This window comes from Hoplias malabaricus, chromosome 6 (assembly GCF_029633855.1).
Source record: "Hoplias malabaricus isolate fHopMal1 chromosome 6, fHopMal1.hap1, whole genome shotgun sequence".
Classification (NCBI taxonomy): Eukaryota; Metazoa; Chordata; class Actinopteri; order Characiformes; family Erythrinidae; genus Hoplias; species Hoplias malabaricus.
The window spans coordinates 41,750,757-41,768,043 of record NC_089805.1 but is presented as its reverse complement, the minus strand read 5'-3'; the positions used below and the strand labels follow the sequence as shown (position 1 = coordinate 41,768,043).

Sequence of the window (17,287 nt, the reverse complement as noted above, 5' to 3'; positions counted from 1 at the left end):
TTTGTGAACGAAACTTCTCGAAGTTCTATGTAAGCTCTAGAAAAACAAAATGCCGGACGTTTGTGAAATTCCGCCCAGACATTTTTTTAAGTCTAAAAAAGTGGACATGTCCGGGTAAATGAGGACGTCTGGTCACACTATATAACAGTTATATGACTATAAGCTCCTAACTTCATCCAAAAGTTACATAGTACCGTTTCTGAGGTGCTGAGGTGTATGGAGTAGCAACAACAGAGGCTCCATTCTCTCGTCTACAAGACATTCAAGCATCACAATGATTATATCTGTGTTTCTAATGCAAAAAATACAACCTTTAATTTAACAAAAGTTTCTCCCTTGCAGATTACGTTCGCTATATTTACACTCTGACGACGTTTGTACACGACTAGGTCTATATCTGAGCATGATTAAGATGTGGGCTTTGTATATTCCTTAGGCTCAAACTGACTTCATTTGTTGCCATGGTTTTAGGTAGATTTTCCGGTCTACATTAAATTGCATTTAAGGTGGAATGTGGAATGGAGAATTTAAATGACGGATAGGAAAGCACTTATAAATCATTTCTAACCCACACACACATACAAAACCAGCCCCCAACCTCGACAACCGCCCCCCACCCGTCTCTCTCTCTCTCTCTCTCTCTCGCGCGCGCGCGCGCTCCCTCAGAGCATTAATCCTCCTCCACGCTGAGGTCTTACTCACTGAACCCGCAGCACTGCTGGATAGGAACCACATACACCAGTTTATATTTGAACTTCTCCATCCTCCTCTTCTATTAATCAGGTCTGGGTTTAAAAGAGAGAGAGAGAGGAAAGAAAAGTGACAGCGACAGACGCAATTCTCTCCCAAACAAACCCTGGCTGGATATCTTCTACCTTTTAAAGGTGTATTTGCGAGGGAGGTGAGTTCCGTGCAGCGGGAACACCGTTCCTTCAGTGTCCGCAGTGAACCGAGAGACGGTCGTTTCCATGGCAAACTTTCTGACAAAACGTTAGCTTCTCACATCGCTTCATTTTCCTTATAAAACCCTCTCAACTTCCCCAAGACACCTGCGAGGACGAGCCATGGAGAGACTCCGCTCCTAAACCTGAGGTAAAACTCATTTAATCCGCCTTTTATTTCCTGGTTTTCTGTTCTAAACTGTCGTTGAATGGAAAGGGTTGGATACAGTTGTGTGGCAAAATGTTCTGCAAAGATTAGCCGTGTATTCTCCCTCCTCTCTGTCCACCCACACAATGTAAACAAGCTCCTAATGTGCTAATAAAACTCCTTACATTCAGCTTTTGTCATTGGACAAAGATATACAATACTCAGAGTCAAAGACCAGAGACTTATGTAACTCCTGTACACCACCCACTCCTATATTTTACACTCATTGTCCATTTTATCAGCTCCACTGACCATAAGAGGGCTTTGTAAGTCCATCTGTTGCTCTACGTATGTTGTTAGCCCCTTTTTCCCTGTTTTTCAAAGGTCAAGACAAGCAGGTGACATTGATGTGGTGGCAGTGTGCACTGGTACTAGTGGATCAGACACAGCAGGGCTCCTGGAGTTTTTAAACCCTGTATCCACTCTGTTAGACACTCCTACTTCATTGGTCTAACTTTTAGATGTGAAGTCAGGGACAGTAGCTCTTATCTGTAGCTAAACCGTGTGTGCTGGTCATCATCTAGTCCTTCATCCGTGACGCTGTCGGCTGGATGTTTTTGGTCGGTGGACAATTCTCAGTCCAGCAGTGACACTGAGGGCTATAAAAACTCCAGTAGCACTGCTGTGTCTGATCCACTCGTACCAGCACAACACACACTAACACACCACCACCACGTCAGTGTCTCTGCAGGTGTTTCTGCATTTTAACCAGCTTCCATTCTTGTAAAGAACCTTGTTTTCATTTTTTCACATAATCCAAACATGTAATGGGCAATGGCCAAAACATTCAGTGATGCTGAGGTCTGGGCTGCGGGGGCTCACTGTTCTGAATACATTAGCAACTTCTTTATTTAAATTGCAAATGCCGTCCTTTAGCGTCTATTTCTTTTCTCAGTAATAGCTTCTGGACATCTCCACATTTTTTCAGACCAACGACGGATGGGCACCTGTGAGTGTGTTCAGACCTGACGTGATAGTGGAGTTTTATTTTCTCCTCGCTCTCAAAGTTATTTACCCAGTGTTTACCCTATTTTTAATAGCATTTTTAACTCCAGCTTTGAAACCTCCCATTTGGATAATAAAGGTTTTGATAGATAAATACATTTAAAGCTGGTCTCTGACATTTCACAGTACTGTATGTGTTTAAACTTGTCCTCTCTTTAAATCTGGAATTGATTGAGTTGGTAATCCAGGTTCTTTGCTCTGAATCTGTGCACTATTCTCACTTTTATATTCAAAGCTCATGAACAACCCCTTAAACTGCTAACACTAACAATCTCCCTTGAAGCATTGACTCATACAGGATTACATTTTCAGTACTTTGAATTTGTTGAAGGTACAGAATCTCCTGCTAAAAAAAGAAATGACGATGAAAAGTAGTGACCTCTGGGTTATGCCTCACCTTTCCAGTGACTGTTGAATAATATGCCTTAATCAAATCATACGTATCAGTGAGTATTTGGCTTTACAAGAAAAGTAACAACAAAGAAGACCTTGTATCCATAAAACGGCAGATTTTTTCAACAATGTTCAAAGGTAGTATCAATATATATATTTAAAAAAAAAACAATTAAGCCCTTCTGGACAATCTCTAGTATATTTATCATTAAAGTAAATGGTTTTGTTTAGAAAAACGCAGACAGTTTATTGGATAATATTCAGCAGGGATTTATGAGACCCTGAGCATGTTAACACAGATTAGCGACTATTCCTTATAGCTCTATTACACACCATTATGTGCTTGTTTATCTAAACAACCCCCCCCCCCCTTAAACCAAATGTACTTTAGAAGCCAAAACATGTTTGACTCTTTAGTTCTGCACTGGAGCTACGAGGCTGTCTCTGAAAATGATTTGTGGTGACGCAGGCTTCAATTACGCAGCGTTGTAACTCCAGTGTAAAACTAAAAGAGCACATCTGACACATCGAAGATGTCTGGGCTGACGATGTGTGAATCAGTCTTTGCAGTTAAGAAGTGTGTCTTTCTTCTGTGAATATTACTTTAATGAAATCTCACTGAGTGAATGGAGAGTAGTGAACAGGAGCTGTGCGGCGATGGCTCTGCTGATTATATTAGTAATCAAGTAATCGGCTGATGCTTCAGAACGTTAATAGAGTGATCAGACTCTTTGAAAAAGACCAAACAACCAAACCTTTATTACATATAAGTGTATTGTTATTGTTGCTGTTGGTGTTATTATATGATTGTATAATAGATGCTGTTATTTTAGGTTTTTTTTACATGCACACAATGCCCCAACTCTAAGGGCGAGGCTTAGATAATAGCCTGAATAACCGGGAATTCTTAGTTAGATTAAGAAACTGGACTGAACCCAGACTCACCCCTTTAAAGTCCAGTTTACTGGCACATAGCATAGTCTGACTTTACTACAGACTGAAATACCCCTTTAATATGCACCTAAACCTTATTTCAAACTACTTTTTATCATTGAATCATCAAATTTTTTGGCCCTGTGTCTTTCCCTCCCCCTAAATGTGCGGACCCTGTTTGATATGATATCGTAAAGCTGTTGTTACTCCTCGGGAGAGTCATTGGACCTTGTTTACATCTCGAAACTCCAGCCATTATTGACCCAGACCACATGTTTTTAAAGACGTTTAGGTCAGCGTGACTAAGACTTTAGTCAGACCGTGATATCCAGACTGTAGTACGTTAGTTTAGGGTTGGGTGATATCGTAAAAATGCAGTATCATAATAGTCCAAGTGGGCTGTAGTTTATTTAAAAATCAGTGGGACAGTTTATTAAAAAAATGCAACGATCAAATGTTAGGAACCGCATTTTTAATGATATTTAATGATATTCCACATTGCCTTACATTTGAAATAGGGTAATTTAAATAGATTCCACTGGGCTCATGATCAATCAATATTTTCTAAACATAAGTTAATTCATTGTCTTTAACCCTTATCCAGTTCAGGGTGGCGGTGGGTCCGGAGCCTACCCAGAATCACTGGAACACACAGGAACACACCCTGGAGGGGGCAACAGTTCTTCACAGGGAGACACACACTCACACATTCACTCACACCTACAGACACTTTTGAGTTGCCAGTCCACCTATCAACATGTGCTTTTGGACTGTGGGAGGGAACCAGAGCACCCGGAGGAAACCCACGCGGAAACGGGGAGAACACACCACACTCCTCACAGACAGTCAACCGGAGGAAACCCACGCGGACACAGGGAGAACACACCACACTCCTCACAGACAGTCACCCGGAGGAAACCCACTTGGACACAGGGAGAACACACCACACTCCTCACAGACAGTCACCCGGAGGAAACCCACGCAGACACAGGGAGAACACACCACACTCCTCACAGACAGTCACCCGGAGGAAACCCACGCAGACACAGGGAGAACACACCACACTCCTCACAGAGAGTCACCCGGAGGAAACCCACACAGACACAGGGAGAACACTCCTCACAGACAGTCACCCGGAGGAAACCCACGCTGGCACAGGGAGAACACACCACACTCCTCACAGACAGTCACCCGGAGGAAACCCACGCGGACACAGGGAGAACACACCACACTCCTCACAGACAGTCACCCGGAGGAAACCCACGCAGACACAGGGAGAACACACCACACTCCTCACAGACAGTCACCCGGAGGAAACCCACACAGACACAGAGAGAACACACCACACTCCTCACAAACAGTCACCCGGAGGAAACCCACGCAGACACAGGGAGAACACACCACACTCCTCACAGACAGTCACCTGGAGCGGGATTTGAACCCATAACCTTCAGGTCCCTGGAGCTGTGTGACTGTGACACTACCTGCTGCACCACCGTGCCGCCCTAGCCATATTGGAGAAGTATTAAATCTGAAAAATTGCATTTCCAGATCAGTCAGTCAGTTCTCCCCTTTTTCCACAAGCAAACACTATTCCTAATGTCCTAATGAAAGTTGTTTGACCTTCTTTGTTCAAAATACCACAAAAATCAAACCCCACAGTAGCATTCTGCCCACCTAAACAGCCTTGTTCAGAGCGTCAGGTTTCAGCTCCTATCCTTTAAATGGTAACGAGCCACTCACTGTTTACCCTGACCCCAAGCGCACAGCAGTGAGAAGCAAGGAGTAGAAACTCGTTTTTAGCCGTTGTCGCTCGGTTCTCTTTCTTCGTTATTCTCGTTTTCTCAGTTTTACTTATATAGTGCTCATATTTCTCTGTGCTCATGTGTTTGGTTTTCTGTTTAACCTTGTCTCACATAAAAGCGGGTTCATCGCTGTAATTGGAGAGACTGAGACCGGGGGGGCGGGATCTGCAGTCCACAAAAACGACCTGCTTGGTCTTATTATAGTGTGTGGATTGGTGAATATGTGGTAATTTTTAACAATTATATTGTCATACAGTCAACTTCTATTTGTTAGAATAACAGTCACAATCAAAGAATTTTATGCATATAAATGTATTCATTTTTCATAAGGGGCAGATGTGTTCAAAAGGGTGGGCTTGGGACTGGACGATTGCTGTTACCTGGGTGCTGTGTCAGTCTGTCTGTTAAATACAGAGACTCAGGTTCCCCAAGAGGATTAATAAGTTACCACTTCTTCTATTAATATTTTATCCTAACTGTCTCCTCTGCTGTTGTGCTCAGGTCAGCGGGCGAACAGATCGATGCTGAAGATGGAGCTGGGTTTGCTGGGTTCCCTGTGGCTCTCACTTTGGTTTCTGCTCACCGGGGTGTCATTAGGAGTGGTGGAGCTGGAACAAGTATCTCAGGATCAGCCTCGACACGGTGGATCATCTTCTCTCAGGAACATCACTATGGCCGTTATCTTGCCCCACCACAACACTGAGTACCCGTGGGCATGGCCTCGAGTGGGTCCTGCTCTTTACTGGGCGCTGGAGAAGGTGAACTCAGACCCCACCCTGCTGCCGGGTTACCACATGCAGCTGGTGTTCAGCAGCAGTGAGAACAAGGAAGGCTTATGCTCGGACTCTGTGGCACCCCTAGTGGCTGTGGACCTGAAGTTCGCCCACGATCCATGGGCCTTTATCGGGCCGGGATGTGACTACGCATCCTCACCTGTGGCCCGCTTCACCACACACTGGGAGGTTCCCATGGTAACAGCCGGGGCGTCGGCACTGGGCTTTAACATGTACTCGTCCATCACCAACACGGGGCCCACCCACAAGAAACTGGGTGAGTTCGTCTTGAAGATGCACCATAACTTCGGCTGGCACAGACATGCCATGATCATGTTCCACGACAAAAAGGACGATGACCGGCCATGCTACTTCGCTGTCGAAGGTCCGTACGCGGAGATGACTGCCGACAACATCACGATTAAGGATAGGATGTTTAATGAAGAAGAGGAACCATTCCCGTACATGAAGCTTATCACGAGTGTCAGCCAGGAAGGACGTGGTGAGTGTGAAACTCAAATGCCATGAGGCATTATTTGACTGATTTAGCATTTGTGACATTATCCAGAGCAACTTAAAAATATAATAATGTTACCAAGGGATTAGGAGTCTTGCTTAAACTCTTTTGTTGTGCGATATTTATTTTCCTGTCACGATATACCAGATCAGTCAACATAAAAACACTAACACAAAAAAAAAAACTTAATCTTAATGGATCAGCACTGTTGCATTTCATTCATTCATTCATTATCTGTAACCACTTATCCAGTTCAGGGTCGCGGTGGGTCCAGAGCCTACCTGGAATCATTGGGCACAAGGCAGGAATACACCCTGGAGGGGGCGCCAGTCCTTCACAGGGCAACACACACACACTCACACATTCATTCACACACTCACACCTATGGACACTTTTGAGTCGCCAATCCACCTACGTGGATTTTCCAACGTGTGTTTTTGGACTGTGGGAGGAAACCGGAGCACCCGGAGGAAACCCACGCAGACACAGGGAGAACATACCACACTCCTCACAGACAGTCACCCGGAGGAAACCCACGCAGACACAGGGAGAACACACCACACTCCTCACAGACAGTCACCCGGAGGAAACCCACGCAGACACAGGGAGAACACACCAAACTCCTCACAGACAGTCACCTGGAGGAAACCCACGCAGACACAGGGAGAACACACCACACTCCTCACAGACAGTCACCCGGAGGAAACCCACGCAGACACAGGGAGAACACACCACACTCCTCACAGACAGTCACCCGGAGGAAACCCACGCAGACACAGGGAGAACACACCAAACTCCTCACAGACAGTCACCTGGAGGAAACCCACGCAGACACAGGGAGAACACACCACACTCCTCACAGACAGTCACCCAGAGGAAACCCACGCAGACACAGGGAGAACACACCACACTCCTCACAGACAGTCCCCCGGAGGAAACCCACGCAGACACAGGGAGAACACACCAAACTCCTCACAGACAGTCACCCGGAGGAAACCCATGCAGACACAGGGAGAACACACCACACTCCTCACAGACAGTCACCCGGAGGAAACCCACGCAGACACAGGGAGTACACACCAACTCCTCACAGACAGTCACCCGGAGGAAACCCACGCAGACACAGGGAGAACACACCACACTCCTCACAGACAGTCACAGACAGGGACTTGAACCCACAACCTTCAGGTCCCTGGAGCTGTGTGACTGCGACACTACCTGCTGCACCACACAGACACTACCTGTTTACATCTCACTTTTTAGTCCCTACTAGGCCCGCTTAGAGAGAGCAGGTACTAAAAACAGTACCCGGTTCCAGGTACCAGCGACCAAAGTTGCCTAACAGAAAACAAACACCAAGCAGAGTCAACTGGGTACCATGCGGTGGAAAAGTGCCATTTGAGAGCAATAACAGCCTCCTGCTGCACTAAGCTTTTTCTAGTCTTTTGTTGACTCAATTTTTGAAAATGGTTTTGGTGTAGATGTTTTTCTTTTAAATGAAAAACAAAACTATTTATTTTTACAAATATATCCATAAATCAAACCCCATTCTGTTGATTGTAGGATTGTATTTTTCTAGGCGCCTTATGATTCTGTCCAAATTGGATTCGGTGTCATGACGAGATCATTAACAGATTGTCAGTGATTCATATCTTTATATTAGGATTTATTATTCAGAGAATGCATCAGAAGGGAGCTATTACATAGCTTAGATTTCCAGCTGGTTCACAGCTTCATTAATAGCAGTTATATTATAGATCACCATGTTTTATTTGGTAGTGTTTGGAAAGCATAGTGTAAACACTGTACATAAACCTCAGCTGGATTAGCTAGTGGGCAAGGTTTTTGAGGAGGAGTGGGTGCACCTTACTGAGTGACAGTAAGCAGTGTAACCTGCGAGTGAGATGGTTTGTTTTACATCTTGGAAAGTGCATGTGGAATTTTAAGATCCATATAAACACTTAACAGAAAAGCAGAGTTATGCCAGAGAAGGGATGCATTGTAAGGAAGTGCATCAGCGTTCTGTCACTGATGGTGTAAAGCACTGTACCTACATTTTTGCCGTTTTAAATATTCATTTATTCATTCATTATCTGTAACCCTTATCCAGTTCAGGGTCGCAGTGGGTCCAGAGCCTACCTGGAATCATTGAGCGCAAGGAGGGAATACACCCTGGAGGGGGCGCCAGTCCTTCACAGGGCAACACACATACTCACACCTACGGACACTTTTGAGTCGCCAATCCACCTACCAACATGTGTTTTTGGACTGTGGGAGGAAACCGGAGCACCCAGAGGAAACCCACACAGACACAGGGAGAACACACCACACTCCTCACAGACAGTCACCCGGAGGAAACCCACACAGACACAGGGAGAACACACCACACTCCTCACAGACAGTCACCCGGAGGAAACCCACGCAGACACAGGGAGAACACACCACACTCCTCACAGACAGTCACCCGGAGGAAACCCACGCAGACACAGGGAGAACACACCACACTCCTCACAGAAAGTCACCCGGAAGAAACCCACGCAGACACAGGGAGAACACACCACACTCCTCACAGACAGTCACCTGGAGGAAACCCACGCAGACACAGGGAGAACACACCACACTCCTCACAGACAGTCACCCGGAGGAAACCCACACAGACACAGGGAGAACACACCACACTCCTCTGTTTTAAATGATTAGACATATTTGAAAAACACGTCAACAAAAATGTAATGACACACGAAAAGGTCCAAATTTAACTTTTGTTGCATTAACTCACATTGAAAGTCTTCTGTTTGTGGAGAGAATATTTTGTTCCAAAAGAGTGTACACTCAGGCTAAGACTGTTCAGTGACTGATTTACAAGTCAAATCAAACATAAGAATAACAAGTTCTGGTTTGGTCTCAGGAGCTTCTTTGGGCTCTAGCAAGTTCTTCTACGGGCTCTGCTTCTGTGCCAAAGCTGATTTTTTAAATGACTGTTTTTTAAGGAGTTCTTTTTAACAGTGAAGTGTACTGAGGTGTAATGTTTGTGTACTGGGTCTTTAGGGCAGTAGTATCTTCAAATGCTACAGATACGTTTAACTGTGTAAATATAAACCGAGACACAACTTCAGAAACAATTAAGAAAGCCCTGAATAAGACCTCTTCGCTTGGCCTTGCGAGAATCCATCTGAGAAAACGCATGAGAAGAAAGTGTGAATATGAAAAAGAATCTAGAAAGACAGACCGAGCCAAAGAGAAAAAAAATAACACTGCTAAAAATTGTATATAGAATAAAAAGATAGTGAGGCTGAGGCTTGAATAATGGAGAGGATTCTGAACAGAGTCTCTACCCGTCTGTTTCCAGACCAAGTTTAGAAGAGGCTCGTAAAGAACAATAGCAGAGGCACAACAGAGTAGAGCAAAGATGGAGAGTGTAGATGATATCACTGTTTATTATAGTCATTAACTAATCTGCTGATTAGTCTGATAGTGAACTGAGGAACTGAGGCTTAGCTGAGATTTATACCCCATTTTGCTCACTTTTGTCTTGGGGCATAGTGACTTTGGGCTTATGTGCAGCTGCTCCACAGTGTCCCATTCCTTTATTTATACTTTCAACAATTATATGTTTAAGTCCGCAGTGGGTGAATCTAAATTCGCTGACTATAGAAGGTGTCTACACATTTTTTGGACATGTAGTATTTCTGTAGATGAACTTAAAGGAAATATCATGTCTTACTCATTTCCCATGACAGACTGGGACAATAGCACACATGGGCACACAGAGTACTAGAACAGCAAGATCTCTCTCTCTCCCTCTCTCTCTCTCTCTCTCTCTCATACATACACACACACACACTTCACCCTCCTGCTGTCTCTTTCTAAATAACCCTGCACCGCTTCATAGAAATGTTGATGAGAAGCAGCTACATAGCGTTACGTGTTATTTGTTCCTTTTGGTTTTTTTATTGTCAGATGTGATTGTCTTTACATGTTCATCCCATGGTAAACAGTGTCTTTTGTGTTATTGAAAATCACTTTAAAAATGCCATATATATATTCTCTCTCTCTCTCTCTCTCTCTCTCTCTCTCTCAGTACTTTCTAATGTAAGAGATGCTTTCGTGAAGTGAAGGGAGAGAACTGATGTTTCTAAGGGCTCCAGGAGTATAAGACCATCAGGGTTGATCACTGGGCTCCTCTTCCATTATTAAATGCTCGGTGGGAGTATAGCCCTGTTAGAGCTGGTCTAGTTTAACCCTGAGAGGTTCTGTCATTTATCTGATTACTGATGAGGGCTGGGTTTCCTGAACGCATTTTACTACAAATACTACTTGAAAACACAACATCCTGAGGAAAGGAAAGGCCATACATTATAGAGCCTCCACTAGTCAAACTATTCCAGCTATTCCAACTCCTATAGTTCTGGTGATTGATTATCTGCCAGATGTCCTTTATCCGCTACCCCACATTACCGCTCAACGCAAGAGCACCTGGGGACGGCGATGACCAATGGACCCTTCAATCTGCGGTACACGAAATGGCTCCAGACCTTGTGCGTTTTTCCATACCGAATTCTCCCCAGACGTCAGAGGATTTTTTGAATTACAAGGCCATTAAGGAGTCGAAATACGAGTCTTACTTTTCATAAAACCAGACACTTAACCAGAACTCCCCAAAGAAACCAGCCACATTTGTCCAGTGTGGACGGCAAGTGGCTGACGTTGTGATGAAATACCAGACAGCTGTGATCTAATACTAATTTCAGTTGTACATTTACTGTAATCAGCTTACAGTTAGCTGTAAATATTCACATTTGAGTTTTAAATGCCTTTGTAATTGGTATGTTCCAGTGAGGTTAAGAAGAAATGTAGGACCCAGAGTATCATATTTACATGGGGTTTTTTTACTGCAAGACGCAGTGACATTGATCTTTGAAAATCCCATTCATTTCTGTCAAACCCTGAAAATGAATACAAAGTGATACAGTGGCCTACTCTTAGTAGTATATATGCATGAAATATGCTTTATGAATTCTTCATGAAGGCCAATGAACTACAAGCCTATCCTTTGGGGTCTAAGGATATTTTCTCAATTTTCTGAAACTTGTCTTTAAAGTACTTGTATTATAACATATTGCCCACATGTTTTATATCAAAATGTTCAGAACAATCGCAGCTTTCTTGTTAAGAGAGCCCCATGTGACCTAGAGCATTTTATGAAGAGATAATCTGTCTCAAAAACTTAAATCTGATTTTATATTTTATATTTCTTATGAAAACATCCCTCGTGTGGATGAATTGTTTTGGTGATTGAAATAGTTTTATCAGAGTCTTAAAAACAAGCGAATCCCCCAGTTAGACACGGCGAGAGACAGAGGAGGCGTGTCTCAAGCTTATACATAGGCTTGTAACTTGGGGTGTAGTGTCGCGTACAGTCGCGATAACATGATCGAAAGAGCAGTTTCTGCACATTCACAGAGTGTTTGAACTGTATTTCTGCGCTGTGCTATCGCTAAGATATTAATAGAAACATCGCGAATGGTCGTTGACGCGCTGTGTTCTTCGACCCCAGAGGGTTAAAGGTCATGTTCACGATTTTAAACACTTCTTATAAGATTCAGAGAATGTTTCCTCCCCATTGGCTAGATCTCCATCCGTCCATCTGTGTTTGTCCGCCAGCGTGGATCGGTAAATGCAGAAAAACCTAGAGACTCAGGCATTCTCTCTGTTTGCTTTGCTGGCTAAACGGCATCCATAAAACAGCACCTGGAAGTATTTTGGATTGTGGAGACACTTCTGAAATTCGAAAAGCTTGAAAAAGTTTCAAGATGTTGCTCTATGTCTGCTCTACGGGTGGGAAATAATGACAAATTTTTGCTGTTACAGACTACTTAAAGAGGATCAGACTACAAATTCAGGAGATGAAAGTAAACACAAACCGAAAGAGCCACAAAACTAAACCAGCTCAAGTTATAAATGAGTTACTGTGCTAATTCAAACAGTGAACAAATACGTACAGCCTTGTACACAGTGGGTTTACTACTCAAACATACTGTTCCACTTTAAAAGACTAGGAGCTTCTGAATGTAAACAAACATGAGGGTGGAGTTTGTTTTGCTGTAGGAACAGTAGTTCTCCAGAATTGCCGACATTGCCTCTAAGGTAGAATGGCTGAAAAGACACCCCCAATAAGTTTAAATGAACATGTAGATGTGTGTAACATGTGCAAGTATCTTACATACAATAACAATAATCATGATCTCTTGCGATACAGTCTCATTAACCTTGACCAGACTTGAAGAGATGGAATTTAAAGTCGGAATGTTTCTTAGGTTGGTGTCTCTCAGACAAGTTTGTTTTGCTTGTGTAAGTCTTTTCTCCACATGGACCGTGTTTTATAAGGGTGGGGTCTTGTTATTTGTGGATTTTGCCACAAACCTGCACTACATTTTCACTAGTTAGGCCTGTGTGTTCTCAATACGAGATCTGACACGGCTGCTGTATGATACTGAGCAGTGATTACACTGCTTTCTCTACAGTGTTTTCTCTCTGTTTGCTGCTATGGTGTAAATAATTGTTGGCTGTGCCAGCTGAGCTACAAAGCAGTGTTTGTGTGTGCGCGAGTGTGAGCTCATATTGTTGTGATAATGTTGCCATGTGTCGCGCTGTCTTCTCTGAGGTGAAGCGAGATGGACATGTTTAGGTCCAGGCCATTAGAGAAACATACACTGGCACCAAGTCTGAGGAAGAGGTGCATTAGAAATGCCAACCAGAACATGTCATGTTCTCTTTCTCAAAACACACACACACACTCCTCCACATCCTCTCTTTATGGCTTATACACACATGCCTCATGCAGCTATCAGAGAAGATGGAGGGATAGATAGAGAGATGGATGGATGGATGGATGGATGGATAGATGGATGGATGGATGTATAGATGGATGGATGGATGTATAGATAGATAGATAGATGGATGGATGGATGTATAGATAGATGGATGAATGTATAGATAGATAGATAGATAGATAGATAGATAGATAGATAGATGGATGGATGTATAGATAGATAGATGGATGGATGTATAGATAGATAGATGGATGGATGTATAGATGGATGTATAGATAGATAGATGGATGGATGTATAGATAGATAGATGGATGGATGTATAGATAGATGGATGGATGGATGTATAGATAGATGGATGAATGGATGTATAGATAGATAGATAGATGGATGTATAGATAGATAGATGGATGGATGGATGGATAGATAGATAGATGGATGGATGTATAGATAGATAGATAGATGGATGGATGGATAGATAGATAGATGGATGGATGTATAGATAGATAGATAGATGGATGGATGGATGTATAGATAGATGGATGGATGGATGTATAGATAGATAGATGGATGGATGTATAGATAGATAGATGGATGTATAGATAGATAGATGGATGGATGTATAGATAGATAAATAGATAGATAGATAGATAGATGTATAGATAGATAGATAGATGTATAGATAGATAGATAGATAGATAGATAGATGGATGTATAGATAGATGGATGGATGTATAGATAGATAGTTAGATGGATGGATGTATAGATAGATAGATAGATGGATGGATGTATAGATGGATGGATGTATAGATGGATAGATGGATGTATAGATAGATAGATAGATAGATAGATGGATGGATGTATAGATAGATAGATAGATAGATAGATAGATAGATAGATAGATGTATAGATAGATAGATAGATGTATAGATAGATAGATGGATAGATAGATAGATGAGGAGGAAACTTGGTCTCCCAGACAGCAAATCCAATCACACTAAACACCTAATTTGTTCACTGCTGTACACAACCCCATTGTCCACACAGGAAACATTGCCCTCCTGTTTATATTTCACATTTACAATGGCTCATATCTACTATAATGGATTATATCTACTATATATAAACTAAATATAATCAAATAAAAGGCCAGTGGACTGCACAGATTATTGTAGCTTCACTTAAGTGCAGTTAAAATATTTAAATCTATGTTTTAAAGTGTTTATTGCTGTATATTCATTCATTCATCCATAGTCTGTAAGCTCTTATCGAGTTCAAGGTCACGATTGTTAACGTGTGAAGACAAACGCTGAGCTGCACAACTTTGATCATTATAGAACTAAACTTATTTAACTCTAACACATTATACATATTCATAGAAATGTAGTATGGTGATATAGACAGTCGGAAACAAATATGATATTGACATCCAGTGTTGCTTGTTTCTTAAAATTAGGAGTGAATTAAATTGTTGGATGTTTAAAAGGTTGTTTTTGTGTTTCTACAGGCTGAGGTTCATAGTCTTCAATAGCATTTCACTCAGGGTTCAGCTGGTGAAGGAAAGCACTTTCAAACCCTAAGAGTGGTTTGTGGTGAAGTCTAATTGAGAAAATTGACTTAATTCCCCAGGGCTAACTCGACGTAATTCATGCCTCAGTAAATTTCATTTGGCAGATTTGCTCTCTGAAAAGATGGAACTAATTGTCTCCCACTGCTATTTCATTTCAAAGTCTGATAAAGAGGGCTGTGAGTATAATATGTTCTTTTATATTGATTAAACTTTTAACTATTTAACTTTAGATTCTTCTCCTGGACTGAATGTAGGGATTTGGGACTTTATTTGGGACTTTATTTTCACGTAATCACAGAGCAGCACTAAAGCAGTTTCGCAGGTTTTATGGTCTGGAATTCTTTGTGATACTTAACGCCAGTTTTGCACCATGCCAGATATTTATCTCATTTATCAGCACTTTCGGCTCCAGTGAGGGTCACAGAAGGATGCAGACGCTGTTTCAATTGGTCTCAATTTAAAATTTTATCTGAAAAACGTGTTTCCCCACAAAACAAACGCTCTTCAATAAAGAGGTCGGGCACAAATTTTGGACGCAGACCAACTGTTTGACGTCAATGGTATGCTTATTAAGGCGTAAAACAGAAAAGAATGATCCTTCAATGGAAAGCATTCAGATAAACAGTACAAATGTAATAGCTAGCATTAGTAACATCTTGTTATTGCAGTCCAAACAAATGTGTTTCAGAGGACCACGGCTGAAAGATGGTGCAATAACAGTCATCACCTAGGTACAGCCTTTCAAAAGAAAGAATTGTACCTGGTGTGCACAGGGTGCAGACTTTTCGTACATGGTCACAGGGCCCAACATCTGAGACATCCAACGAGCAGGGCATAATCTGTGCCGTACTTGTTGTGATTTTTTTTTTTAAATGAATTCTAGGCTTTATTATATTGTCGCTGTCCAAAAAATATTATCATCATTTCTGTGGATTTTTAGTTTACTACATCATTTGAACACAGCAGCTGTTCTTCATGATGTGTGTGAAAATTTCATGATGAATGAACCAATAGAAATGCTCCAAAATTACTTGGAATAAAATGTTTTATTTTTACATTGACTGCCTTTGAAATATTGAAAGTTGTTTCTTCTTTTTTAAAGTTTTAGAGATTCATGTTTTGATTTGGACATTTGGAATATATACAGGAGGTCCTCGGGTTACGTCAGTCCTGAGTTACGATGTTTCGTGGTTACGACACATCTCCCATTTACTGTATAAAGCCTTGTTTTGACTTAAGTGGTTTCGGGTCGTAAACGTCGGCGGAAGAATACACGGTTACGCGGCTCGGGACCGAGGAGGATAGGTGTTAGGATAGGATAAGTGCTTACAGTATGTTATTCACGTACAGTATGTACGTATGTTCCGACTTACACCAAAAATCGGTTTACGACGCGACGTAGGAACGGATCAACATCGTAAGTCGAGGACCCCCTGTGTATATATATATATATATATATATATATATATATATATATATATAAACATTGGTACTTCTGGTAAATAATTAATCATTTTCTTGAAATAATAAGTTTAGTCTTTAATCGAAAAATCATCCGTCCCTCGATCCAGGCCGTAGGGTGAAGGTCTAATGTCCTAGAATCCACAGTCACAGCACGATGCTCAAGGTATCATCAGCGTTCTCAGTGTTACTCAGATTGGTTTAGTTTTCATAGCAATTAAAACAAAACTAATGAAGAAAATGAGCTGATGATTTCTTTATATCCCCTCAGAAATGGTCACTTCCTAGAACCATTATAAAATTACCTGCAGGATTAGTAGATTATATTCATACCCAGGACTTATTGAACGCCCCTTGTGTATATTAAAAATTGAAAAACTTGTAATAAGCACAATCCATGTGAACATTTATTTATTATCAGCCGTAGAAGTGGTTGGAATTGCATTTTCTCTGCTTTAAAGATTGAAGTCATGTATCTTTAACGTGATACTGCTCAGCAACAAGTAAATCAGGATCAATCTGTAAGACCAACACCCACGGGATCTCGAGGTTTAGACTGGACATATGTGCATTGTTACATTCCCTGTAACATCAGTAATTTAGCCATGTTCATGGCTCATATTTTTTTAAACAAACAGGCGTCCCCCGTGAGAATGGCCTTTACTTGGATTTGGCCTGAATTCATTTCAGAAGAGAGAAGGATCTTTTTATAAATTAGCTGAGAGATCTGAAGTGGAATTTATGGGCATTGCACTGGATGTTCCCATAACTAAACACACATCTGTAAATCAGTAAATGTTTGCTGAATGAGTATTTCATGTTCGGTGCATTTCATGCTCACTGGGGGCTGA

General features: G+C 42.0%; 1 protein-coding gene across 1 annotated transcript in view; it reads left to right on the top strand.

Moving 5' to 3' along the window:
• Window positions 1-695: 695 nt before the first annotated feature.
• npr1a (natriuretic peptide receptor 1a) overlaps window positions 696-17,287 on the top strand; it is a 131,959-nt gene continuing 115,367 nt past the window's right edge. The window contains exons 1-2 of the mRNA XM_066673633.1: window positions 696-1,092; window positions 5,787-6,560. Of these exons, the coding sequence (XP_066529730.1) occupies window positions 5,807-6,560 (754 nt within the window). The 5' untranslated portion in view covers window positions 696-1,092; window positions 5,787-5,806. The remainder of the gene's footprint in view (window positions 1,093-5,786; window positions 6,561-17,287) is intronic.